The 26,635-nt window shown below is 37.4% G+C and overlaps 3 protein-coding genes and 1 pseudogene across 6 annotated transcripts; all 4 read left to right on the top strand.

Annotated features, from left to right (window-relative positions):
• Nucleotides 1–4,291: 4,291 nt before the first annotated feature.
• On the top strand, nt 4,292–6,131 carry LOC137727070 (fe(2+) transport protein 1-like). The gene is made up of 3 exons (XM_068466009.1): nt 4,292–4,946; nt 5,365–5,514; nt 5,607–6,131. Exons 1-3 carry the CDS (start codon nt 4,308–4,310, stop codon nt 5,910–5,912), a joined length of 1,095 nt encoding a protein of 364 aa, XP_068322110.1. The 5' UTR covers nt 4,292–4,307; the 3' UTR covers nt 5,913–6,131.
• A 1,567-nt stretch (nt 6,132–7,698) lies between these two features.
• LOC137724654 (probable zinc transporter 8) lies at nt 7,699–14,518 on the top strand (annotated as a pseudogene).
• Nucleotides 14,519–15,239: 721 nt separating this feature from the next.
• LOC137724653 (uncharacterized) lies at nt 15,240–15,899 on the top strand. Its single transcript, XM_068463397.1, has one exon. The coding sequence runs from the start codon at nt 15,240–15,242 to the stop codon at nt 15,897–15,899; it is 660 nt and encodes a 219-aa protein (XP_068319498.1).
• A 5,143-nt stretch (nt 15,900–21,042) lies between these two features.
• On the top strand, nt 21,043–25,091 carry LOC137726201 (E3 ubiquitin-protein ligase RSL1-like). Of its 4 annotated transcripts, XM_068465087.1 has the most exons (5): nt 21,070–21,385; nt 21,488–21,510; nt 21,678–22,336; nt 22,798–23,558; nt 24,394–25,091. In XM_068465087.1, the coding sequence occupies exons 3-5, from the start codon at nt 21,914–21,916 to the stop codon at nt 24,782–24,784; spliced, it is 1,575 nt and encodes a 524-aa protein (XP_068321188.1). In that variant the 5' UTR covers nt 21,070–21,385; nt 21,488–21,510; nt 21,678–21,913; the 3' UTR covers nt 24,785–25,091. The 4 variants fall into 4 exon arrangements, with proteins under 4 accessions (XP_068321189.1, XP_068321188.1, XP_068321187.1 ...); XM_068465088.1 differs by lacking the exon at nt 21,488–21,510 and having other exon boundaries at nt 21,043–21,138; XM_068465086.1 differs by lacking the exon at nt 21,488–21,510.
• The last annotated feature ends 1,544 nt before the right edge of the window (nt 25,092–26,635 follow it).

The raw sequence follows: 26,635 nt of genomic DNA, 5'->3' as shown, positions 1-26,635 counted from the left end.
AAAAAATTTGAACCACATATTGATTCTCGCCAACTCTTCCACCCCTTAATGTAGATAATATCGTTTGTTCAAAAAAAAAGAAAAAAACTCTCTCAAAAGTAAGACACTTTATGGATTCCTTATCACCTCATATTTTTTTGGCACAATGTTTTAAATGTTGGCATCATAATTAATGTTATACTGTTAGGTGATTGGGAATCCGTAGAAAGTCTCACTTTAAGAGATTCTCCTTAGGCCATCTCCAACATACACAGCCAAAAGTTCAAAGGGCTAAAAATAGCTCGAAATGGCACAAAAACTGTCTTCAACCGAGGGCTAGGCCAAGGGGCTTGTGGGCCCCACTGGGCCAAAAAAACCAAAATCAGGCTAGCGGGCTGCCTATTTCTAGCCCTCCAGCCCAACCCATTTGAATGTCAACGGCTATATGACATCAGGTTACCGTTGGAACTTGATTTTTTATTTTTTTTTTGACAAATTTTTTTCCCTATAAATACCTAAGTCATTCCTACACCATTTCTCACATCCTTTTTGCCATTCCATCCTAGAAATCTGAAGAGTTACTCACGTTATCGACACGTGTCACTCGAAATTCTAAATTCTTAAGGTTATATAAATATAAGAAATCCGGAGGTTTATTCATTTGACTACAAGTGTCACTCAAAATATGTTCGAAAAACTTATTTTAATATAGTAATTTAATTTAATTAACCATATTAATTCAATTAAAATAATAAATTATTGAGAGGGCTATGTTTGGCCTATGACCCTTTGGTCGCCTCGGTTGGAGATGAGTTTTTTGTCAAGGGGCTATGTTTGGCCCATGCCATTTGTCCCTTTCTGTTGGAGATGGTATAAAATATGTTCTGACATTATTCATTAAAATATAATTTCTTACAAGGGCTATAGGGTTAAAAATGACCATTTGGGCTATCTTTAACTGTAGGAGGGCCAAAGGGCCATGTTTAGCCCTTTAGTCCTGCAAGAAATTATATTTTATACCATCTCTAACCGAGGGGGCCATAGGCCAAAACATAGCATGTTCGACAAAAAACCTTTTTCCAACCAAAGGGGGTTGTTTTTTTAGCCCCTTCAATAATTTGTTATTTTAATTTAATTAATATGGTTAATTGAATTAAACTACCATATTAAAATAAAGGTTTTGGACATATTTTGAGTGCCACTTGTCGCTAAATGAATAAGCCTCCAGATTTTTTATCTTTAGAAAAGGATGTGAAAAATTGGTGAAGAATTAAAATAAAATGAGGTAAGATAGTATGAAATGGTGAAAATGATGTGAGAAATTGTGTAGAAATGGCTTAGGTATTTATAGGAAAAAAATTAGATTTTATTTTTATTTTTAAATTGCATCTAAAAAAAAAAAATCCAACGACATTAGCGTGATGTTAGGTAGCATGTGTTTGGGCTGGGAGAATTGGGCTAGCCGGCTGACTTCTTATGGCCAGCCCAATGGCCTGGTGGATGGGTTATAGCTGGGTGGGGCCCATAAACCCTTTGGCCTAGCCCTCGGTTGGAGACAGTTTCCATGTCAAAACCGGCTATTTTTTTGCCTAGGCTCTTTGGCCGAGTCGGTTGGAGATGACCTTAGTGTTTCTCTAAGGATAATGTTAGGAAAACCAAATTTCTAAACTAAATTTTATAAACAAAAAAATGTAAATCAAATTTCTAATATTAATGACTCTTCGTTTAGAGCACTTCCACCGGAAGCAAAAGAGGCCAACACCTAGTGGAAAAAACAAGCTGGTACTCAGCCAATCCACTTAAGCCTGTGGAATATATTGGCACCTAGCCTAAGCCAATCTCCAAGCCAGCCTAAAATTGACTGACCAAGGGACCGGCCCATTTGTTTTTTTGAGCTTGGTGCGTGACCTTCACACGCGCGTGGGCACGAGTAGCAAACAAGAAATAAGAGGCGGGGCCCGCTGGCAGGCGCACTCAAATATCACTCGGGCTTGGTGACATGGCCCACTCTATGCCTTTGGATTTCCAACTACTAGTTTTTCTAGACTGTTGGATTTCCAACAGTAAAAAAAATTTTGAATCTCACTTTTAAACTGGACAGTTCGATCACAGATCAATGGTCCACGTTTGTTCCCAAAAATAAAATAAAATAAAAGGCCCAACCCGTCGGCCATGTGACAGCTCGTTGGCTGTTGGATTTGAATATTTTTCAAATCCATCGGTCCAGATTAATTAACAACATTAAAATTTATTAAAAATTAATTAAAAATTATGATTTTTTTTTTAAATACAGAAAAATTTTAAAAATTTTAATTTTTTTTTCTATAAAAATTAGTATGTTCGGATAATGACACGTGACTTGACGAGATTGGTTAAAAATCTGATCCAAAATTAAAACTATTTTATTTATTTATTCTTTTATAAAAAAAGTTAAAATATTTTAAATGGGATGGATGCCAACGCATTTTGTAAGGGTGGAGATCGTTTGTGCCAACGTATTTTTTTAGGGGTGGAGATGCCCTTGGTCTATTACTGTTCATTGGAGTATATTACTGTTCACTGAGTAGATAAATGCACTAGGTGCTGACACATTTGTGTTAGGGGTAGAACTACTCTTGGGTATCGATCGTACCACTCCTCTGTGCATTCTGCCATGCTTATTTTTTTTCCTCAGTTGAAATGTTCGAAAGGATTATTATGGGACATACTAAGACCTGGTTTGGTACTGAGGTGATTCTGAAAAAAGCTGGTATAAAAAAAAGCTGGGAGCTGTATTTGTGTTTGGTAAACATTCAGCTTCAGTTTTTTTTCACAGTTTTGGGTGAAAAAAAGCCAAAAATAAGAAGCTGCAAAACCTAGCTTTGAAAAATCGGCTTTTTTTCACATATGTTTTACATAAAAATTTACCAAACACTATAATACTGTTTTTTTTTTTTTTTTTTCAAAAGCACTTTTACAAAAAAGTTTACCAAACACTCTACTACTTTATTTCACAACCGCTTATTCTCACAGCACAGCAGAATCAGTTTTTTTTCAAAGCACAGCAATACCAAACCAGCCCTAAGAGTGACAATTCATCTTCATATATCTTTTAATGAATTCCAAATCCCCACTTAACTCTAAATCAAAATTTTAAGGAATACGCGACATGTAAGATATTTAGATAACTCTAAATCGAAATTTTAGAAGTCACTAAGTACTACGGTTTGGTGATATTCCTCTTCGCTTAGAAGTGAGAGGTCTGAGGTTTGAATCTTGTGAATGGCGAATTCGATACCAAATTAGGCTGCCCATTGTATGGCTTAGCCGAACTCCCCATCCCTCCAGTGTAAAAATTTTGATGTACTAAAAAAAATCAAAATTTTAAGTCCAATGTATTCTTTAATTTACATTAATTTTCATGAAGATCAGAAGCTTAATCAAACAATTGCTAATTCCTCAAAAGTATATGTCAAAGCTAATTTCATAAAAAGCCTAGTATGAGCTGCTTCCTTTTTTTTGTCAGAAACATTTAATTTATAGCAAGGTGCAAATTAAGAGCAACCAAATTTCAAAAGCCCATCAGGGAAAGAAATGGTGCGTAATTACAAACAGTGAGATAAAGATCCCAGACAATAAAAAGGCATTTACACCAAAAGGCATATATATACAGAAGCTGAGGAAGGCAGTACGCAGCTGCCAACCTCAATCCGGCAAAGCCGTCACGTTAAAGAACACCGACCAAAGAGGGAGGGGACATGGAAGCCCAACAAAGATCATAGCACACACTGTGCTTGTAATTGGTTGACCTGCCAAAATGAGTTTTACCAATTGTACATATTGTTGATGTATATAATGTTGAAAATAACCAGCTTCCTACTTTCATGCATGGTCGCATATATAAATATATCAATGAAGAATAAAACATCTCCGTTCTGCAATTCATCAATATAAACGACTTCTATTTTTTAAAAGGCTCTTACAAGTCCGCAGCAAAAAAAAAAAAATTATTGGACAAATCAACAAGTATATAAAATAGGTATAATATAAGAAAAGTGTTATTGACACTCCAAAAATCTCATTCTACACTCTTCACAAAGTGTATTTTTCTTTCCTAATATAGAAAGTTTGAAGAGTAGAATAAGATTTTTTGAGTGCTAATAACAATTCCCTAATATAAAATAGAGTTTGTTAATTTTTTGGCCAATAGGTATAACATAGAACTTATCACCCTAATATTTTATGTTATTGAATGCATAATTAATCTCAGAGACCTCTCTATATAAACAAGCTCCAATACACTCAAGCCCAGAAGTACCAATAATAGCTTGACCTAAAAATCAGGGTCAATGGCTGCCACCAAGTCACGTTTGAAGCTCATCCCAATTATTTTCTTCATCCTAATTATCTCCATCCTCACCCCCAAAGCTTATTCACAGTCTGAGGAGGACGAGTGCAGCACTGAAAACACCTCCTCCTGCAATGACAAGTCAGGTGCTGTGCCCCTCAAAATCATAGCCCTTGTCTCAATTCTAGTCACAAGCATGATTGGAGTGAGCTTCCCTCTTGTCACTCGTTCCATACCAGCCTTCCACCCCGATCGAAACCTCTTTGTGATCGTCAAGTGCTTTGCAGGTGGCATCATTCTTGCCACTGGCTTCATGCACGTTTTGCCTGATTCATATGACATGTTACAATCTAGTTGTTTAAAAGAAAATCCATGGCACAAGTTCCCTTTTTCTGGCTTTGTGGCTATGTTATCTGCAATTCTGACTTTAATGGTGGACTCTATGGCCACTAGCATATATAGTAGGAGATGTAGAACTGGAGTTATCGCAGATAATGGTGATAATCCAGCCCTGGAGGTAGACCAAGAGATGGCTGTGGTGGGTGCTGGGCATGGCCATTTTCATGCACACAATCATGTTGTTGCCAAGGGAGAAAACGGAGACTCGCAACAGCTGTCCCGTTATCGTGTTGTTGCCATGGTAAGAAATAAAATGTGTTCTTATCAAACGGTTAAATTGTTGACTGTAAGTTTTGATGAAGAGATTTTTATATTTTTCTTATGTTTTCAACTCTTTCTTCTGGAGACTAATTAAATGTCACTAGATCAAATGGTCATTGACAACGTGAATTTTTATTTGAATTTGTAATTCAGATTAATAGTGTCATAATACAAAATGTATAATGAATTTGTGATTCAGATTAACAGGGCAATATAATATGCAGACCATGGTATATCAAATAGTGTTAAACTGTTAATATGAGTATTGATGAACTAGTTGATTAGCTTGACAGTACCTCAGATAATTAATTTAGTATACAGCAAGTCAACTTTAATTACTCGATCGATCTTACCAATTTATAAGTGACTGATGTGTACGTACGTGTGTATTCTTGCAGGTATTAGAACTGGGTATCATTGTCCATTCAGTTGTTATAGGGCTTTCTCTTGGAGCTTCAAACAACACCTGCACAATTAAAGGTCTTGTAGCTGCGCTTTGCTTCCATCAAATGTTTGAAGGCATGGGTCTTGGCGGTTGCATTCTACAGGTATATAGCCTAATTCAAACTTAATTACATAAACTTAATTGATTAGCTCATGAACTACATATCATTTACTCATCATGGTCAATTGCATGCAGGCTGAGTACAAGTTCATGAAGAAGGCCATAATGGTGTTCTTCTTCTCAACAACGACCCCATTTGGAATTGCAATTGGAATGGCTATGACAAAATCGTACAAAGAAAATAGTCCAAGGTCACTAATCACAGTAGGACTGCTTAATGCATCATCGGCTGGCCTTCTTATCTACATGGCTTTGGTTGACCTTCTTGCTGCCGACTTCATGGGTCCAAAGTTGCAACGCAGCATTAAGCTCCAGATCAAATCTTACATTGCAGTTCTTTTGGGTGCAGGTGGCATGTCTGTATTGGCAAAGTGGGCTTAATAAGATTATTCATGCCATGCCTTGATCATCTGAAAATTAAGCAAATACTATTGTTCTTATTTTATGTGTTTTGGTGTCAAGTCGGTCGTGTTAATTTCCTAAAAGTTTGTGAAAATTTGATGGTCGTTATATGTTTCCATAAATCGATATAGATCTTTTTATGTTAGTTGTCACTGTTGTATTGTGATTATCCAAGTGGAATAAATAGCCAAGCTTCCTTGTCTCAAGTTTGATGAGCAAATGAATTTAAGAGAATTCAGTAATTAAAGGATGCTATTAGTTCACATTCTAACTAAAACGTTGAATCTTTCTGGCTCACTTATATTTGTATGTGTAATTTAGTTTTATTTGAGGGGAAAATTTACTTCGTATTGTTTCTTAGATTGAACCGTTTATTTTTCAAGACTTCAATTGTTGGTGTAGAAAAATTTGGATGTTCAAACAAAAATCTTCAATGCATGTCGAGAAGCAGGCACGAGACAAACAGCACCATCTTCGATCATTTTTCGTCAATGTGAGTGAAAAATATTGGTTTGCATTAAACAAACTCTCGCAAAGAATATTTTCTCATTAACAACAAACGAATATGCTAGCCTATGTTTGCCGTCAATTATAGGGTAGAAATCTGTCCTGAGGATATCGGCCTTTATAGCTGTTTGGTTGCAGCGAAATGTATCTGAAGTAGTAACTTGTCCTGAGGATTTTTCACTTGGACCCATGAACATGTAGGAACCGGCCCGTTTCAAACGGGCCGTTTTAAGTCCAGTTTTATGTTTGAAAATATAATGACCCACTCTGTCCTGCCCCGTTCTGTTTCATTTTCAAATAGGTCCAATCCGGTTCCTCCAAATTTGAACCTGGCTTGGCCCGTGCTTACCCCTACTAATCATAGAGTAGATAGAATAAAAAAGAGAGACTGCTCAATTTTCTTAACTTGGCATTACTACTTCTCAACAAAAACAAAAAAAAAAAAAAAAAATGTCACTTAGTACAACAGTCTAATGATATTCCTCTTCACTTATAAGTGAGAGGTTTTAGGTTCGATTCTTATCAAATACGAATTTGAACCACATTATTGCTAATCCATTGTGAGATTTAACCTACTCCACGATAAGAATTTCTAAAATTTATTAACATTGAAAAATCTCTCCACATAACATAACTGAGGAGAATAATAACACCACATAGCCAAGTTTCGGACACACTGACAAATTGCTCTTTAAAAAAATAGTCACGTGCACTTGAGCTTGAAGCGCAAGCCAAACACAAGCACCCTCAAGCTTTACGGACCCACTTACAAAATAGGGCATGTTGCTTGACTTCTTGTTTTACTTAATACAATTCTAAATATTTATGCACCATCAAAATACAAAGCACTTGGTTATTGGAAATGAAATCCAAGCAAAATAAAAACCAAAGGGTGTATAGATGTACGTCATTTGTTTGCTTCTGGTTGAGATATCGTTCCTACCAATCCTCCTAATGTCTTCTGCCTCACTTTTTTCTTCAAGTGGACATGTTCGTAAGGATAAATTAACTTCCCAAAATGATCTGTCAAAACCAATTCATAAAAGCATATTATGGACTCTCCAACAGCTACAAATTGATGAAATGTAACTAAAAAAAATCTTCATCTGGACGGACATATCTAGCCATATCTAACAATACAAACGATGTGAAAGCAACTTGTCACCTGCATCTTTGTTTGCATAAAGATAATATTAATGAAGAATAAAATTAACCTCCGGTACTTCAATTCTCCAATAGCTTGACTTTTGTATTGTTAATGGCTGCCACCAAGTCACATTTATAGCTCATCTCAATTATTTCCTTCATCCTAATTATCTCCATACTCACTACCAAAGCTTATTCACCGTCTGAGGAGGACGAGTGCAGCACTGAAAGCACCTCCTCCTGCAATGACAAGTCAGGTGCTGTGCCCCTCAAAATCATTGCCCTTGTCTTAATTCTGGTCACAAGCACGATTGTTGGAGTTTGTGAATTTGTTGGTTTATTTCTTTTTGTGATTAAGAGTGTGAGGTTTTGGATTTCTGGGAAAGATGGATGAATGAATGCTTGCAGAGAGAACAATCAAGAATTGGATTCCTTCATTCACAGCTCACACACAATGTGTGATGGAGCACATTACTGTTACAAGGAGAGAGAAAGAGAGTTTCTCTCTCTTACATCAACCAAATCCAACCATTCAAGTAATCTATCCTGCGAGATAGTTACGAGTGTCAAAATCTACCAAATTCTGCAAAACGTTTATATCTCAACAATGATTGGAGTGATAAAAAGGAACAATGATTGGAGTGAGCTTACCCATTGGCCTTGCACCCCCATCGAAATCTCTTCTTTGATCGTCAAGTGCTTTACAGGTGGCATCATTCTTGCCACTGGCTTCATGCACGTTTTGCCTGATTCATATGAAATTATTGGAAGAAGCACGGCAAGGAACGTGCACAGACAGCACAGCAAGGAACGTGCAAGGATACAGCACAGCAAGGAACGTGCAAGGATACAGCACAACAAGGAACGTGCAAGGATACAGCACAGCAAGCATTTGGGTAAAGGAAAGACAGCAGGAAAGGAATGTGCATGTGCATGTGTGCTGTCCGATTCAAGTGTGTAGGGTGTAAAGCTTTCAGCTTTCTTTGTATTGTGTATAAGTATGCCTTCCCATAAGGCTTTCTATGATATGAAAGATATTACACTTATCAATATGGTATCAGAGCAGGAAAAATAACCTGCTTCTGCATCATCTTATCCATGTCGTTCGCATTCGCGCCGAAAGAATTAACAAGATCGGCGAAGAACCGGAGAAAAATGGCGAGAGAGCTGCCATGCACGACAGCTCCGACTGACCCAATTGCCATCAGAACGTAATCCAACCCATCAGCGAATCTGAAGAGTTCCTTGAACTAAACTGCAGGTAAAGACTCCGGCTTTTCTCCACCGTCGCCGCCGTCGGTGGAGTCTTTTTTGGGCTCGGAGCTCTCCATTTTTGTTGCCTTCAGGGGAGTTGAGGTTGGTGTAAGTGGGTCTTTCAATGTCGAGAGACCTGCGGCAGATGTCGTAGATGACTTCGTTGTCGAGGAGAACCGACACATCGGTGTGCTCCAAGAGGGAGTGAGTGGAAAGCACGCTGTTGTATGGCTCAACGACGGAGGTTGAGACCTGAGGAGACGGGTAGACTGTGAACCCAAGAGCAGAGAGCCGAGGCCAGAGCCGGTTCCACCTCCAACGACGTGGAACACCAGAAAACCTTGAAGCCCCGTACAGTTATCAGCAAGCTTTCGGATTCGATCAAGGCAGAGATCAACAATCTCCTTCCCAACTGTTGGAACACCAGGGGTTTGATGGGTTTGCTGGTGGATTGGTTTTAAAAGCTGGTGGATTGGTTTTAAAAAGATCGGCAGCATCAAACAGCAGCTACGAATTTGTTTTTTTTTTTTTTATACAAAAAAAAAAAAAAGAAAAATTCTTTCTTTATTCTTATAGGTCTTTATATGGCGGAAGAGAATTCTTATTCGTTTGGAGATTCACAGATACCTTCCTCCTCAACCGTGTCTGAGGTGGATGTCAATCCAAATCAAAGATTAAGCTCGGTCTTGTTAAATGAGTTTAATTACATACCTTGGTCGAGAGCAGTGAGTCTTGCCCTAGGTGGAAGGTCCAAGCTAGGGTTCATAAATGGAAGCATCGAAGTTCCTGATGTTTCTTCACCAACTTATGAAATCTGGCTTTGCAAGGATCAGCTAGTTATGTCATGGCTCCTAAATTCCATGGAACGTAAACTAGCTGAAATATTCAGTTATTCTGAATCATCATTCAAACTATGGGAGACAGTCAAGGAGATGTATGGCAGCCAGAACAATGTTGCACGTGTGTTTCAATTGAAGAAGAACATTTCCAACATACAACAAGAAGGAAAACCCTTTGTTCAACTTCTAGGCAGCATGAAGAGCATGTGGAATGAGCTGGAAATGTATCGGCCTCACACAACTGAGGCGTCTTTACTACTGAAAAGGGCAGAATAAGACAAGATATTCCAACTCTTGTCAAGTCTCGATTCAGGATACGAAGACCTACGAAGCCACATACTCATGAACCCCGAACTACCTTCCTTCACCAGCGTATGTGCAACAATCCAAGGTGAAGAAGTACGAAGGAAAGTCATGAACACTGGCACAAAGACCAGTGTAACTGAAGCAAGGGCTTATCTAGCCAACGAAAGAAAATACAAAGTGAAGAATCCACACTTAAAGTGCCAACACTGCAACTATACTAGTCACGTTAATGAGACATGCTGGATTTTACATCCAGAATTAAAGCCAGAGTTCATGAAGGATAACAAGGGCTCACAAAGACTGAACCGTGCACCACATAGAGCCAACAATGCAACTACCTCAACCTCTCATAGGTCTGATGCACTCAAGAGCTTCACTGCAAATCCAGCTGCACTCATAAATGATTTTGCAGTGTATCTTCAAAGCAAGAAAGAAAGGATTAAGAATGACCAAACGGTCGGCTTTGAAGATGGAAATTCAATAGCTTTGCTAGGCAAGTTTGCTGGATTTCTGACAGAAACACAACACATGGCCCAAGATGACATGCAAGGTATCATGACTGCTTTTAAAACTGCTCTTAATGTAAATATGATGCATGATTTGTGGATTGTTGATTCGGGTGCCACAGATCATATGACCAACCATGTTTCTAAGTTTCACAAGTTTGAAAAATTTTCAAAACCGTCTCAAGTCTCAACTGCCAATGGTGAGAGGTCTAAGGTTTTAGGGAAGGGAAATATCAACTTAATATCGGACAAAATTGAGTCAGTAGCCTTATTTGTTCCTTCTTTTCCATTTCAACTTCTATCTGTGGGAAAAATCACCAATACCTTAAATTGTTTGGCCATTTTCTCTCCTCACAATGTCATTTTTCAGGATTGCCTCACCAAGAAGACGATTGGTAAAGGGTTTTACCTAGATGGCCTCTATTACATATCAAAAAACAGTCCCAGAGGATTTCAAGCCAAGTCCAGTCCATCCCAAGATAGTCAATTGTGGCATCAACGTTTAGCTCATCCTTCCCAACCTATTTTGTCTTCCTTGTTTCCAAACTTAGGTAATGATTTAATTTCGTGTGAAACATGTCATTTGTCTAAAGCCACCAGATTGTCTTTTACCTCATCCTTATCTAGGACTAGTAAAGTTTTTGAACTAGTTCACTCAGATGTATGGGGACCAACGCTTGAATCTTTTGATGGTTATAAGTATTATGTAACTTTTGTCGATGATTTCTCTATAGCCACATGGTTGTACCTTTTAAAGTCTAAGAGTGAAGTGATTGAAGTTTTTAAGGATTTTCAAAATCTTGTTAAGAACCATTTTTCCTTTCAAATTCAAACCTTAAGATCTGACAATGGCACCGAATATATGTCTCATATCATGTCATTATATTTGAGCAAGCATGGTATCATGCATCAAACAAGTTGTGTCGGCACACCTCAACAAAATGGTGTAGCTGAAAGGAAAAATCGTGACATTCTGGAAAAAACGAGAGCATTAATGTTACAAATGAATGTACCAAAGAGATTTTGGTCACAAGGAGTCATGGCGGCTGTGTACATCATCAATAGACTTCCTAGCCGAGTCTTGGGGTTTAAATCTCCACTTGAAGTCATGAAAGGAAGAAAAATCGACCTTTCACATCTTAGAGTCTTTGGCTGTGTCTGTTTTGTTCATATACAGTCACACCATCGAGATAAGTTGGACCCTAGAGCTCTCAAATGTATTTTTCTTGGTTATTCATCAACACAAAAAGGATATAAGTGCTATGATCCTCAACTCAGAAAAATAATTGTATCTAAAGATGTACGATTCCATGAAGCTAACCCTTTTTTCAGCAAATCACATGAAGCCACAAGTCAGGGGGAGTGCATCTTAGACCTAATTCCTCTACCAAGAATCTGTACTTCTACACCTCCCATTGAAGTCAATAATGAAGGTACTCATCCTGATAATTCTGTGCATGATGATGACTCGGTGCATGATGATAACAACAGCAACATAGAAAATCCTCAAGGTGTGGATGACAATTTGAACGAGGATGAGACAAACCTCCTAGTACCTCGACGCAATCCTCGGCGTGATAGACAACCTCCCACAAGGTTTCAAGATTTTGTCACATATAAACCGAGGCATCCAATTTCAAATTACGTGTCGTATCAAAAGGTAACTCCATCTCATGCTGCCTTTCTTAACAACATTTCAAGTCACAGTGAGCCTCAAAACTTTTATGAGGCTAATAATCAAGTTGTGTGGAAAGAAGCAATGAGAGATGAACTCAAAGCACTAGACCAACACAAAACCTGGAGCATCACCAAACTTCCACAAGGAAAAAAGGCAGTGGGCTGTAAGTGGATCTATAAGATCAAGTTTAATTCTGATGGTTCGATTGAGAGGCATAAAGCCAGGCTGGTGGCTCGAGGATTCACTCAAACATTTGAGATGGATTACAAGGAAACATTTGCTCCTGTTGCAAAAATGAACTCAGTAAGGGTTCTATTGTCTGTTGCCGTCAATAAAGGTTGGTCTATGTACCAAATGGATGTGAAGAACGCCTTTCTACATGGTGATCTTGAAGAAGAAGTCTATATGAGATTGCCACCAGGACACCCTCAAAGCCAAGAGCCTAATTTGGTGTGTAAGTTACATAAGTCAATTTATGGACTGAAGTAATCACCACGTGCTTGGTATGAAAAACTAAGTACCATTCTTCATAGCATTGGTTTCAAAAGGAGTAATGCAGATTCATCATTATTTGTTCGCACAAGAGCTGCAAGCAAATTAGTTGTGTTGATATATGTGGATGACTTAATAATTACAGGTGATAATGCTGCTGAAATCACCACACTCAAACAGTCACTTCAACAACAATTTGCGGTTAAAGATCTTGGGGTGTTGAAGTATTTTCTTGGAATCGAAATGGCATCTTCTTACAATGGACTATTTCTTAATCAACGAAAGTACGTCATGGACCTACTTAAAGATGCCAATATGAGTGATGCCAAGCCTGCACTTACCCCTCTTGATAGCAAGCTCAAGCTTGACTTGGGAGGCACGCCACTCTCGGATATCAGCTTATATCAGAGGCTTGTCGGCAAGCTGATCTACCTAACGATCACCAGACCAGACATCTCACATTCAGTAAGTATTGCCAGTCAGTTCATGCACTCTCCCACCATCGAGCATCTGAACCTTGTCAAAAGAATCTTACGTTACTTAAAAGGGTCTGTTGGTCGTGGCATCCTCATGGCAAAGAATGACAACACTCAAATCATGGGGTACTGTGATGCTGATTGGGCAGGAAACGCAATCGATCGCAAGTCCACCACTGGTTATTGTACCTTTGTTGGTGGAAACCTGGTCACGTGGAAGAGCAAGAAACAAACTGTCATCGCAAGATCAAGTGCCGAAGCTGAATATCGTGCAATGACCTCAACCGCGTGTGAGCTGATATGGCTAAAAGGACTTTTATGTGACTTAGGTGTGTTCACAGCTCAACCAATAACCTTATTTTGTGACAACCAGGCTGCCATGCACATAGCATCAAACCCCGTCTTTCATGAGAGGACGAAGCATATTGAAGTCGACTGTCACTATGTCCGTGAACAAGTACAGTCGCAGGTGATTCAGACACATTATGTAAAAAGCTTCGATCAGCTGGCTGATATATTCACCAAACATCTGGCTTCTCATCAGTTTCAAAGACTCCTCTCCAAGCTTGGATCCATCAACCTACTGGATCCAGCTTGAGGGGGAGTATTGGAAGAAGCACGGCAAGGAACGTGCACAGACAGCACAGCAAGGAACGTGCAAGGATACAGCACAGCAAGGAACGTGCAAGGATACAGCACAACAAGGAACGTGCAAGGATACAGCACAACAAGCATTTGGGTAAAGGAAAGACAGCAGGAAAGGAATGTGCATGTGCATGTGTGCTGTCCGATTCAAGTGTGTAGGGTGTAAAGCTTTCAGCTTTCTTTGTATTGTGTATAAGTATGCCTTCCCATAAGGCTTTCTATGATATGAAAGATATTACAATTATCAATAGAAATGTTGCAATCTATTTGTCTGAAGGAAGATCCATGGCACAATTTCCCTTTCTCAGGCTATGTGGCTATGTTGTCTGCAATTGCGACTCTGATGGGGTGGACTCCATGGCCACCAGCATATACAGCAGGAGATGTAGAACTGTAGTTAACCCAGATAATATTACTGTTGCTGCCGTTTAGGTAGACCAAGAGATGGCTCCGGCGGGTGCTGGCCTTGGCCATTTTCATTCCCACAATTATGAAGTCGTCAAGGAAGGAAGCGGAGACTCGCAACTGGCCCGTTATTGTGTTGTTGCCATGGTGAGATATGAAATGCTTTTTTATATATATGCACGCACTCACTCGCGCACACACACACACACTTTGTCACACTATGCACCACACAGTTCACTACTTTGCCTAATAGAGATGTTTCCTACTTCATGGGACTTTCATTCACAATGAAGTTTTGTCATTTTGTAACCAGGAAAGTGATTACGTATAAAGGCATACACTGCATACATACACTAAATAATGGCCAACATTTGTATTAGAGTCGGATAGTTTGACAAAATCGGCAGTTTTTGGGCCAGCCTGGAACTGAGGAAGAAAAGAAGAAGCCATGGGAAAGAAGCAAACACGAGGCAGGAAACCCTAGGACCAAAGGTCGGTAGCATGTAGAAATAGGACTCTTGATTTAATTCCATTGATCGATGAGCTGCACAATATATAGAGATTTATGTTGATCATACTGCAGAACTCAAGAAAGAAGAGAGATGTAGACAGCTATTGAGAGAGAAAAGTGAGAAAGCTTGAAGAAGAAGAAACTGAATCTTTGATGAAATTTTCTGCGTTGAATTAATACACAATCCTACACTTATATATTGTAAGATCTTATTACAACAACCTTATCTCTACAACCTAAGCATAACAACCTTTATAACAGTCTTGTGTAATCTACATCCTCAATGACTGACAAGTGGCACAATCCTCATCATCCATTCTATATACTCTTAACAATTTACAGAAGAGTTTTTGAGTTTTCCTGCGAGTGGTAGGAAACTAAAATATTACAATATAGAAACTTTTGGTGCAAGTAATCTAAACTATATATACGGGGCTACCGAAAATATGTCTCTAACAGTGTGCTTAAAGAACCAAGTGCACAATTTGGGATTTCGCATTCTTTTGACATAGTTGAGCCTCAACCTTCAGCCCCACCACCCATGTTTAATCCATTAGCTACAAAGACAGCTACAATTTGTCTCTCAGTCTTTGGTCCTGGAGGGCCATTCAGTTTCGATGCATGGAAGAAACAGCAAAGGAAATCTAATTCCTCGAAAAAAGATTCTACTTCAAAGGGAGGAAATTCTAATCACGAGGCATTGGGTAATGAGTGGCTGCAATCCGGAAGATGTCCGATAGCAAAGTCATACCGTGCTGTTAGCAGTGTCATTCCACTAGTCGCAAAGGTTTTGCGGCCCCCTCCAGGAATGAAACTCAAGTGCCCGCCAACAATAGTTGCAGCTCGAGCAGCCCTGTCGCGAACTGCATTTGCAAAGAACCTCCGCCCACAACCCCTTCCGGCAAAAGTACTTGTGATCGGATCAATGGGCATGGCAGCCAATGTTCCTTTAGGGATATGTAGAGAGCACACCAAAAAATTCTCACTATCTTGGTTCGCTGCTGTGCATGCAGCTGTGCCATTCATAGCCATACTTCGGAAGTCTGTGCTCATGCCTAAATCGGCCATGGCGTTTACCATTGCCGCATCAGTACTAGGACAAGTCATTGGCTCCAGAGCAGAGCGGTACCGCCTCAAAGCTGTGGCTTCCAAAAAATTGCCTCTGACGACTGAAACCTCCGTTGGTGGTGTGATAGAATGAAACCCTTGATAGGATACCTTGTATTCCTTGTTCCACAAGAATTGTAATAACACTAAAAAATTGGATGATTTTCATTCGTTTGTTATAACTCTTTAGATATATGACACAGCACAATTTTTTGGCTTTATCCTTAGAATACCTTGAAAAATATATAAAGCAAGGCGGTCTTACATCTTATTTAGGGTTTTATTCTACCAGTTTGATCCTTCAGGAATAAACCTCTCGGCAGGTAATGTAGGTTATGCCCATTGATCGGGTCACTGTATCTGCCATTTACTCCGAATCAGTGCGCCCTGTGAAAAAAAAAAAGATGTGTCTTTTTTAAACTTAAGGCTTATAGAAGAGCCACTTAAAGCAGTTCCACCTCTAGGCATCCCCTAAGTCATAGGCGGCAAAATCTCCTCTCCCCTCCAAAATTGGTCTCCAGCCCGTCACATATATTGGGCTCCGGGGGAGCCCAGTTAGTCCCCCAATCAACAATTGCCTGGTCCAGTCCTTTGATCATGTGATGCAATGCTGACGTCAATTCTTTTAAAAAATTATAAAAACTAATTAAAAATACAAAAAAATATTAAAAAAATATTAATTAAAAATATAACTATAAGTTTGTAACCATGTTCTTCTATCCTACATCACATTTTAATATTTCAAATACTTTCAAGCAATCTTTTATTATTATCCGAAATTAAAAATAAAATTATTTTTATTATTTTGTAAAATACGAATAGGAGTGAAGATGCACTTGGCTTATTACAGGCAGTTACTATTTACTTGGGTAGATTGAATTGACTATTGCCCAAGGACTTTTTAGGAGTGGAAATGCTCTTAATACTGCGGTCCAGTTGTATTTCTCTTTACTTAGGTTCGATTCTTGGCACAGAAAAATTTGAACCACATTATTGCTAGCCCATTATGAGACTTAGCTCATTATTCCACCCTTTAGTATAGATAATATCGTTTGTTAAAAAGAAAACTTAGAAAAGTAATTGAAGATAAATAATGATACAAAACCAAGTCAACTATGAACTAACATAAACTGACCTTCCAGGAGGGGGACACCAAACCTTCCAAACCCTAACTGCTATACGTTGTCGTGTTGTTGCACTGGTCAAAACATCAGGACCCATTTTGACATATAAAATTGCAAGGACAAATGATGAACATAAAATGGGTAGACCGTTGACTATTGTGGCATTACGCGTAAAGACACGAATAATTCCAATGAACTTGTGAAACTTTTATTCACAAAGGAGTTTGTTATTTGTAACCAAATATTTAATCAAACTTGAATAAATGGAGTATGGACATTCAACTTTACAAATTTGTATATAAGTTGATGTCTTCTTAGTAGAAGCGTATTCTCAAGTATTTGATTAATGTTCCCCTATTAAAAATGATTTGTAACCATATTTAATGAACAATTTAAATTTGCGTATCGAAATATACGAAAATTTATTATGCTCTAGTATATCGTGTATATTATAATTTAATTTCGACTTCCATGACTACCCTCCTGCTATCTTGATTGACCAAAACTCTTTGTAGGTTCTAGGTTAGCGCGTAATTGACATTGTAATTCAGCTTCTGGTTCATCCTGCATCGCTAGTTCTACTTACCAAAAATGGCCCACTTGGAGCTCTCGATTCTGTGGCGCGACTCAACGAAACAGCCATGTCGTCCTACCTATTTAAAGTTTGAGAATAGGTCGAGGTCTTTGCACCCCCGATGCCTTTATCATTAGCTTTACCTATAGAACTCGTTCACGAGCTCCAGGTATTATGAGAGGAACTTCTGAGAGAACCAACTACTAGACAGTTTGATTATTCTTTTGCCCCTGCACCCAAGTCAAATGAATGATTTGCACTTCACTATTCAGTGATTGAAATTTATAGAATGACCTAAATATTAGATTTTAATAAAAGAATAATATTGTATAGTTTTTTTTTTTTTTCGTTAGAGAAAAGTGTTTGACTGTTTGCATCTAAGAACTTATTTTTCTTTACAATAAAATTACACTTTGATATATTTGTATATAATTTTTTTTTTAGCTTTTCACAAGTCATTTCTAAATGTGTGAGATTAATAATTTGCGATAAAAGAGAAATGACTCCATACTTGAAAATGTCAAATAAATATTGTTCAACAGCAAATCATATACAGAGTCAAGAGCCTTTCTTCTCAAAGTATATTGTTAATTTTTTCACACCAACGACCCTACCTTCACCAAACCTTACGCAACCACGAAATTTAAACTCATATCCAACTAATAATATCAAAGCAACATGAGGATTATCCATGATTGATGATGATAGGATTGTCAGCCTGTAAAGTGCAAGGCTGTACAAGAAAGTGATTAGGTACAAATTAAGACAAACACTGCATTCATACACTAAATAATGGCCACCATTTGTATTTTGTGCCAAACAATTGCCAAAATTTGTTTAATTAATTGGTCATGATTTGGATTAAACACTCATGCCGCACTACAACTACAATGCTATTCATATATGGATCTCGTTTTCAGAATTTAGCGCCTTGAATTTCCAATTAATTAATCTCTTAAGTTGAAGAGTTAAAAAAAGACATTTGACTAATTTCGCTTAACAAGATAGGGTTTGTTAATGATTGATGTCTTTTTTTTTTAATCCACTTTTAACATGGATTGTTTAATATAAAAATATATTGTCAGGAAGTTTAAAAAAAGTCAAGAACAAAGTCACATTTTCTTCATCGAACTAGACAAGGACCATGTGCATACTGCACACGAATCTTCAAACCCAGACTAATTTCTGGCTGTGAATCTCGAGGGTTTGTCTTAATGTGTTTATATTTTCTTCGAAGTTTCATGAATTCGTTGACCAAGAACAGAATGGCACTGTCTAGGGAGGGGCCTTATTTGTATACCGTACAGTTGGTGAATTTCCCGGAGGAAAGGGATCCTCTTTAGATCTCATTCATCAAATTCACATAATCATTTAATTCGGATTCTTGAAATTTGATCAAATGACAAAAGTTATTATAACTTTTAACGGACTCCTGGTTTATAGCCGTTGGATCGAATTTCCGGATTGATTAATTCGATGAATTTGGTGGCAGGGATTCAAAAAGAATCCCTTTCCTTTCCTAGAAGCCAACTTAATGCTATGTACAATTGCACCTATATATTTTGAAAGTGCACAACTCTCTTACCTTGACTTCTTCCTCAATGATTAACGTAATTCAAAATATTGAAGTGTGTCCTTCACCTAACAATAAAAGCTTCAACGATATATCTCCCATTTTCACACATATGAAGCAATGGAAGAAGATGATTCATATAAATAAATGGAATAAGAGAGACTTTGTTTTGAGAAAATGCTTAGAGTTTTCACAAATAGTATTAAACGATAACAATTTTTTTTTTTTTTGTTAAACGATAGCACTTTTATTCATAGAATGGTGTAAAAGTTTCGATTTTTTTTAAACATAAATAAGAATGAAAAATGAAACGATACACTATTATTCATAATTTAAAAACAACATTACAAGCTATAAATTGTCTAAAAGTTTTTTCTTTTTTTTTGGTAGACAAGCAAAAGTTTTTTCATATTTTAAGATTAGCTAAAATCTCATCTAAGTATATAACTCATTTTGTCTTGAACTTGAGTTACCTTAGTTATTCGAACTAACACTCGATAAAAACTCATATATAGAATAAGGCATTTCGTTGGCCACTTAACGAAGATTTTGATATTCCACATTGCTTTCCATTGTGTTACCGTGTCCACACTAGTCCTTAACCAAATAAATCTTATTAAGAACAATATATTAGGGTAAAGTACAAAAAACTATTTCAACTATTAGGGTCACGACAGTTTCATACCTCATATTTTAAAATTGACAATGTCATACCGCATTTTACGGATTTGTGACAATGTCATACCTCCGTCAATTTTTCTGTTAAGTGCTGACGTGGCAAGAGACAGGGACCACTCACTAATCCAACTGGATTAAAAAATAATTAAATATATTTTTAATAATTAAATATTAAAAAAATTAAGAATAAAAAAACAAAACAAAAAAATTTCCTAGCAGTGCGGCATCCCCTTTCTCTCTCCTTCTTCTACTCCTTTTTCTTCCTTCTTTTGGGTTTATTTTTCCTCCTTCCTCTTCTTCCTCCTTCTTCTTCTTCGGTTCTTCCTCCTTCTCCTTTTGGGGGGGGGGGGGGGGGGGGTGGGTTGGGTTTTCAATTTTTTTTTACTCCTCCTCCTCTTCTTCCTCCTTCTTGCTTCTCCTGGGGGGGGGGGGTTGGGTTTTCATTTTTTTTTTTTTTGTGTGTGTGTTAAAGATTAAGCAGAAGAAGATGAAGGGACGACTAAGGTTTTATTTATTTATTAATTATTATTTATTTAATTTTAATTTTATTTATTATTTTAATATTTAAAAATATTAAATATTTTTTTTTTGTTTTTAATAATTTTTTAATAGAAAGTGGTTCCAGTCTCTTGCCACGTCATCACTTAACAGAAAAATTGATGGAGGTATGACATTGTCACAAATTCGTAAGATACGGTATGACATTGTCAATTTTAAAAGATGAGGTATGAAACTGTCGTGACCCTAATAGTTGATGTAATTTTTTGTACTTTACCCTATTAGAATTATAAATTAAATTTCTCTATGTGATTGATACGAAAATCAAAGGAATTTCCTTTTGGTAATATATAGGAAAAAAATAATAATAATAAAAATGATTTGAAAAGTTTAAGTTTTAAAGATAAATGTAAAATAAATGATAAAATGAATAGTACCATGATTGACTTTTTAGTGTAAAATATGATTTTTAGTTAAATGAAGTTTTGAGTTTTAACAATAAGGACAAAATAAAAAGTAAAATGAATAGTACCATAATTGACTTTTTAGTGTAAAAATGTGGTTTTTCGTTAAAGTGAACAATACTAGAAACTTTTCGTCAAAGTTTCCAAAAATAATAGCATACTTGATGAGAATGTAGAGAATGAGTAATGCTATTGAGACTAAATTTGTAAATAAAATGATATAAATGTTAATTATTAAATTATTATTTAAACGTTGATAAACATGCTTATTTTTTATTGATGATATATCATTTAATTTATAAATTTAAACTCTAAATTTAATATTCCCGTAATAATTGTTTATGCTGTTTTGGAAAGAGAATGTGACCAAAGCAAAAGGCCAAAGGCACTGACTGTTCTCTTACGCCAAGAACACTGCAATGGTAAGTCTGAGGATTCTTTTTCTCAGCACTCACCATCCTAATAAGTAATAAATCAAATATTTTTCATCTAAAAGAATAAAAACAGCATCTTGTTAGTGGGTGAGGCACCAAATCAAAGGTTGAAATTTGTCAGATTAGGGTTCTTATTATACTCTTACTGCAATTAGCCAATTACAAGACACTGTCTCAGAATTCAGACCCCAAAAGGAATCTGATTCCGAAGACTTTAACCCCTCCTCCGGTTAAGGTATTTCGGAACTTCACTTCTTTCTTGCCCGGTTTCCCTTCCAGTATCATACCCTTTTCCTAGTTTTCTATGTTTATTTAATATTTTTGTACTTTTGTACAGGTTTGGAGGGATTGAATTGAAAAGTATTGTTCTTTTTTTCTTGGGTTGATTTTTGTTTATGTGGATGAGCCAACAATTATCCAATTTTGGTTCTTTTGGATTAATTCCTAGATGGGTTTTTCTGGGTTTTCGATTTGGAATTTGGAGCTCAATCGATTGGTTGATGGGTTTATCCTTGTGGTATTTTTAGGTGATGATGCTACACTTGGCAGTTCTGGATGTTGTGGATCGATTCCTTGATGGGTTTTTCTTGCTTGATTATTTAGAGAGGCCTTGAAGGATCAGTGATTGATATCAACAATTGTTTGTGATTTGGAAGATTTTTGTTGAAAATACAGAACTCCAGATTGATTTATAGGTTGATTGTGATTGGATTTAAGTAATAATCGCATCTTTCAGTTTAGGATTGCAGAGCTGTTGTATAAAATGGAGGGTCAGGCAATTTCTGGTGATGAGGTTTCATTAAATTTAGTTAGAGAGGAAGACGAAGAAGAGTTTCGGAGCTGTTGTGAAGACGATGATGAAGTTTGGAAGGAGACTGAAGAACCAGTGAAAGTTGAGGCAAAAGATGAGTCAAAAGATGATCTCGATGAATTTTCGGTGAAAATGTTCTTCAAAGGCATGTCCATAGCTGGGTACGGGGACGCCAGTTGTGGGCTTTCTGGAATCGGAGTTGTCATGGAAAGATCAACCAATGTTCCTGCAATTCAGGTGCAGAAAAGGCTTGATTTTTATGTGGAGGAGCCTGTGGCTGACTATTTAGCCCTGATGGATGGTCTAATGGAGGCTGTGCAGAATAAATTCCGTAGGGTGTATGCATTCACAGATTCTGAGCTGTTATATGATCAGGTGGGTTCTTCACTGTGTAAAAGTTATGTTTCTTTCTTCATTTCGGCTACCATTTTAGAAGTCGTATCAAATATGAAACCAAGAATTTTGTTAAGCATTTTTCTGCCCTGTCTGTCCTTTTTTCTGTGTGTACTTCAGAATATAATTTTGTAATTTTCAACAACTTGTATTTCGAATTCAGGTGACCTATTTTGATAAGTTCATTGATTGATTATCCATTGCAATTTCCGCATTGTGGCTGCTTGAATTCATTGATTAAAAAGGGGATTAGTTCTGTTTCAGGATCAAATCAATTATATACTCTTTTTAACAACACAATTTTTTAGGCAGAGTTTTAGAAAACAACACTTTGAGTGATTACTCCGGAGGGTTACATCATGTTTCATCATTTGAGCACTAGTTTTGAATTATTCAAATCTTTTTATTGTAATATGTATGCCAATGACTTGAATTTCTGACAGGTTTCACATGAGGAGAGACTTGAAGTTCCAATCTTGATAGCACTGAGGCAAAGGATCCTAGAGCATGCCTGTAATCTTGAAGCTTTTGTCCTGAAACTTGTTCCCACTGTAGATCTTGAGCGGCCATCAAAATTAGCCCAAGTGGCAATTGGAGTTGTCTCCTTTCCTGCTAAGGGTGTTGAATCACTTGAAAATTGTTCCATCTGTTGCGACGATAAACCATCCCCAATGATGATCACCATGAAGTGTTCTCATAAGTTCTGTACTCATTGCATGAGGACATATGTTGATGGGAAGGTACAATCCTCTCAAGTTCCCATCAGATGTCCTCAGCTGCGATGCATGTATTACATCTCCACTGCTGAGTGCAAATCTTTTCTTCCACTCACTTCTTATGAGTCATTGGAGAAATCCCTTGCAGAAGCGAATATTCTCCACTCAGATAGAGTGTACTGCCCATTTCCAAATTGTTCCACCCTGCTTGCTCCCCTTGAATGTTTGTCAGCCAGGGCAAGTTCATCAAGTCAGTCAGATAACAGCTGTGTCGAATGTCCAGTTTGTCAGAGGTTCATATGTGTGGATTGTGGGGTTCCTTGGCATTCTTCTATGAGCTGTGAGGAGTTCCAAAACCTCCCACTGGAAGAGAGAGATGCTGCAGATATTACCTTGCATCGCTTGGCACAGAATAACAGCTGGAGGCGTTGCCAGCAGTGTCGTAGGATGATTGAGCTCTCTCAAGGTTGCTACCACATGACGTGCTGGTAAGAATCACTTTCATTATATTGTGCATACTATTAGAAAACTATAAACATTGACTAAGTGGGTTGAGAATGCCATATTTTTCAGAACATGTCAAACATGTCTAAAGTGGATAATATAGAACTAAAGCCTTGATGAATCAACTAGAAAAAAGGCATACTGTGGGACATAAGTCTCAGAACATCTTTATTTTCAGTTATGAAGTGAATATATAAGACATGATAGAGTACACCAGATGTTCATGTGTGTTTATGTGCCAGACAATGTGCTTTGTGACGCATTGAAAAAAATTGTTTGAATTTCTTTGTATCTTGTTGCTTGCCTGTGAGGGAGCATAATCCTTCTTACAAAAAATGATTGAGCTTCAGATTGTAGTCTGTTGTTATTATGCTCTCAGAAAATTTATGGCTCATGGGAATTGGGTTCATTAGACTTTAAGTAGCATCTGTTGCGAGTAGGTCACTTATTGGGGTATGCACACACATGTTAGAGAGTTAAACTCAGATACTGTAAGTCAGTAACAGCTGGACTAGATGGAAACTACTTAATCGTTTCACGACTCTGGCTTTCTTTTTGCGTGGTAGCATCTTGGTGCTCTGGTTCAAAGTTCTTGAGCATTTTATCAATATCCAATTTTCTGTTTGGATAAAGTGGTGTATAATGAGAACCTGTAGGAGAAAGTAGTATGTTCCTATGATTAAAGCTGATGAAAATCAAGCCTCGGTTTATTGGTTTTATCGAGTCATAGCGTAACTATTTGAGTAAGAACACAATACCTCCCTTTCCATTTTGAAGTTCTTGAATATTTACCAAGCGTTTCGTGTTTCTCACTTTCAGGTGTGGGCATGAGTTCTGTTATTCTTGTGGTGCTGAATATCGGGATAGCCAACAGACTTGTCAATGTGCCTTCTGGGACGAAGACAACAATAACAACACAGAAGACTTGGTCACTCAGTCTATGCATGAATCTGAGCAATGGGCGTGGGAAACATTCAATTCGTTGCCCATGATAATGGATGCGTACTCGGACCAAGAGAGATCACAGCTGGAGCTGATCCAGAGGTTCCTAGCTGGGGGATTCAGTTTAAGTGATCATCCCCCTTACCAGTCCCCACCGCGATGTACAGATTCTTATGTAGATGCCATGAAAGATCTTCATCAGCTTCCTTGGCTGGAGAGGTTTGTGTCCGTGATAAGCGATAACTACTATGAAGAATATATCCAGTGAATTAAAGGACTCCCGATTTGGAAAATAATCTGCACAGTTACCCGACTATGCCTTTCGACAGGAGTAAAGAGTGTCTCGCTCTATTCACCCCGGAGATATATGTGCCTCTTTTCCTTTGTAGTTTCGTAAGCAATGTGTTCAAAGATTTGCGGCCATTAAAAGTACCTTGTGTAAAACCTAGAAGAAGTATCTATATGCTTGATGATAGCTTTCTGCTTGAAAAAAAAAGGAGATGAAGAAATAAACACTGAATTGAACGTTTACCATGTTATTGAATTGAAACGACATAAATGTTTTCCATTTACGATGCTCTCTCTGAGATTCGAAACACCGTAAATACTCGTCAAATGATCTTTTATTCCGAGCAAATTTCATGTAAATGAGTTGATTACGAGCTTTACAAGCCAATCGTACCAAAGCTCAAGCTTGGTTCGTTTACTAAAAATAATCCTTCGTTCCAGGCAAAATTCTTATAACATGAGTTAGTTACGTGTTGTACAAGGTGAACATGCGAAAGCTCAAGCTTGACTTGAACTTATCAAAACTCAAAGCTTGGCTTGTTTTTTAAACGAGCAGAGTTGAGACGACCCACATGCAAACCAAACTCGATACAAACTCAACCTGTATCGAGTCGATTTACGTCGTACTCATATTCATTGAGCTTAGATGTCCCCTACTGTATGATAGAAACTCTCTTTTCTTGTATGTTTTGCAAGTAAATGGGAAAGAGATGAGACGTTTCACTTTGGATAAAAGAGGTTTCAATCAAGGTCACCATCACCATATGTTTAATGCCAATTTCGTTCTCAAGAGGCTTCAATCAAAACCTACCAAGAATCAAAATTGGTACGTTGGGCTTCACATTGTTTAGGATTTTTAAGCTTCTTACTATTAGATACAAGCGGAAATTCTCTCTTGCACATTCTTTTCATGAAAGAATGGTTGGGATTTTTTTTTTTCCTTCAATGCGCAGGAGACAAAAGCTCTTAAGTACAAGAGATGAGCCATGCTTAGGTCCGTCGTCACGCCCAATTGGATTTAACATCTTTTCATACTCATATAATATTCGAGTCCCAAATAATGCATTCATTCCATAACCATAACGTGCAATTATAATCTTTCGTTTCTAAAGTTTCGTAATAGATTGCCTACAAAATTTTAGTGCAAACGCGGAGGCAAAAGCAAAGCCAAGGGCAAAGTCGGGACAAAGTCAGAGGTCTTCAGAAGGATTTCTCCTATACCAAAGTGGAGTAAATTTTACAAGTTTACAAAGAGTGCTAAAGAAGAAAAGAAACTATGACTAATTACAAGTTTACAGTCCTAATTGCACTCAATAGGAAAGCAAGCATATGTTGACTCCTAATAAAGCAAAAGTGCCCAAACACCCCAAAACTTGATTAACTCAAGGTAAAGAGATCAAATCTTCTACATCCAAAATGGATGTGACCTTTCTGTAATCTCAATCATTGATTGACACATACTAAGTTTTTGACAACAAAATTAAGAGAAATTAAGTTTACAAACACGAATCAATCAATTATTAGGACTATCGAGAGGCTGCATGTATTTTGAATACAGAAGATTTGATCCAAAGTAAAATGAGAATTAGATCTTACAGTCTAAAGTTTAAGCACTAATCAACAATTAATAAAAACAAGTAAACCCTAAAGCATTGAAGTACAGCCACTTGTGACTTCCACCCAATTTCGCCAACTCCAAGCAAACAAAAAAGAAACAGGATGAGCAAAGATTTCCAAATAAATACAAAGATGATGCGACAAAAGCTCAAAGTTGCTCACCCCCTTTTTCTGTACAATATTCTTATTTTATGTTTTGGTCGAGACTTCTAAT

The sequence above is a fragment of the Pyrus communis genome, chromosome 2 (genome assembly GCF_963583255.1).
Source record: "Pyrus communis chromosome 2, drPyrComm1.1, whole genome shotgun sequence".
NCBI lineage: Eukaryota > Viridiplantae > Streptophyta > Magnoliopsida > Rosales > Rosaceae > Pyrus > Pyrus communis.
This window is presented reverse-complemented; position numbering and strand designations above follow the sequence as displayed.

Coding starts and splice junctions, on each gene's coding strand:
- LOC137726201 (XM_068465088.1), top strand. CDS start 21,914: ATGGAGGGTCAGGCAATTTCTGGTGATGAGGTTTCATTAAATTTAGTT. Junction 22,337..22,797: donor CTGAGCTGTTATATGATCAG/GTGGGTTCTTCA, acceptor AATTTCTGACAG/GTTTCACATGAGGAGAGACT. Junction 23,559..24,393: donor TGCTACCACATGACGTGCTG/GTAAGAATCACT, acceptor TCTCACTTTCAG/GTGTGGGCATGAGTTCTGTT.
- LOC137727070 (XM_068466009.1), top strand. CDS start 4,308: ATGGCTGCCACCAAGTCACGTTTGAAGCTCATCCCAATTATTTTCTTC. Junction 4,947..5,364: donor GTTATCGTGTTGTTGCCATG/GTAAGAAATAAA, acceptor GTATTCTTGCAG/GTATTAGAACTGGGTATCAT. Junction 5,515..5,606: donor TTGGCGGTTGCATTCTACAG/GTATATAGCCTA, acceptor AATTGCATGCAG/GCTGAGTACAAGTTCATGAA.
- LOC137724653 (XM_068463397.1), top strand. CDS start 15,240: ATGTTTAATCCATTAGCTACAAAGACAGCTACAATTTGTCTCTCAGTC.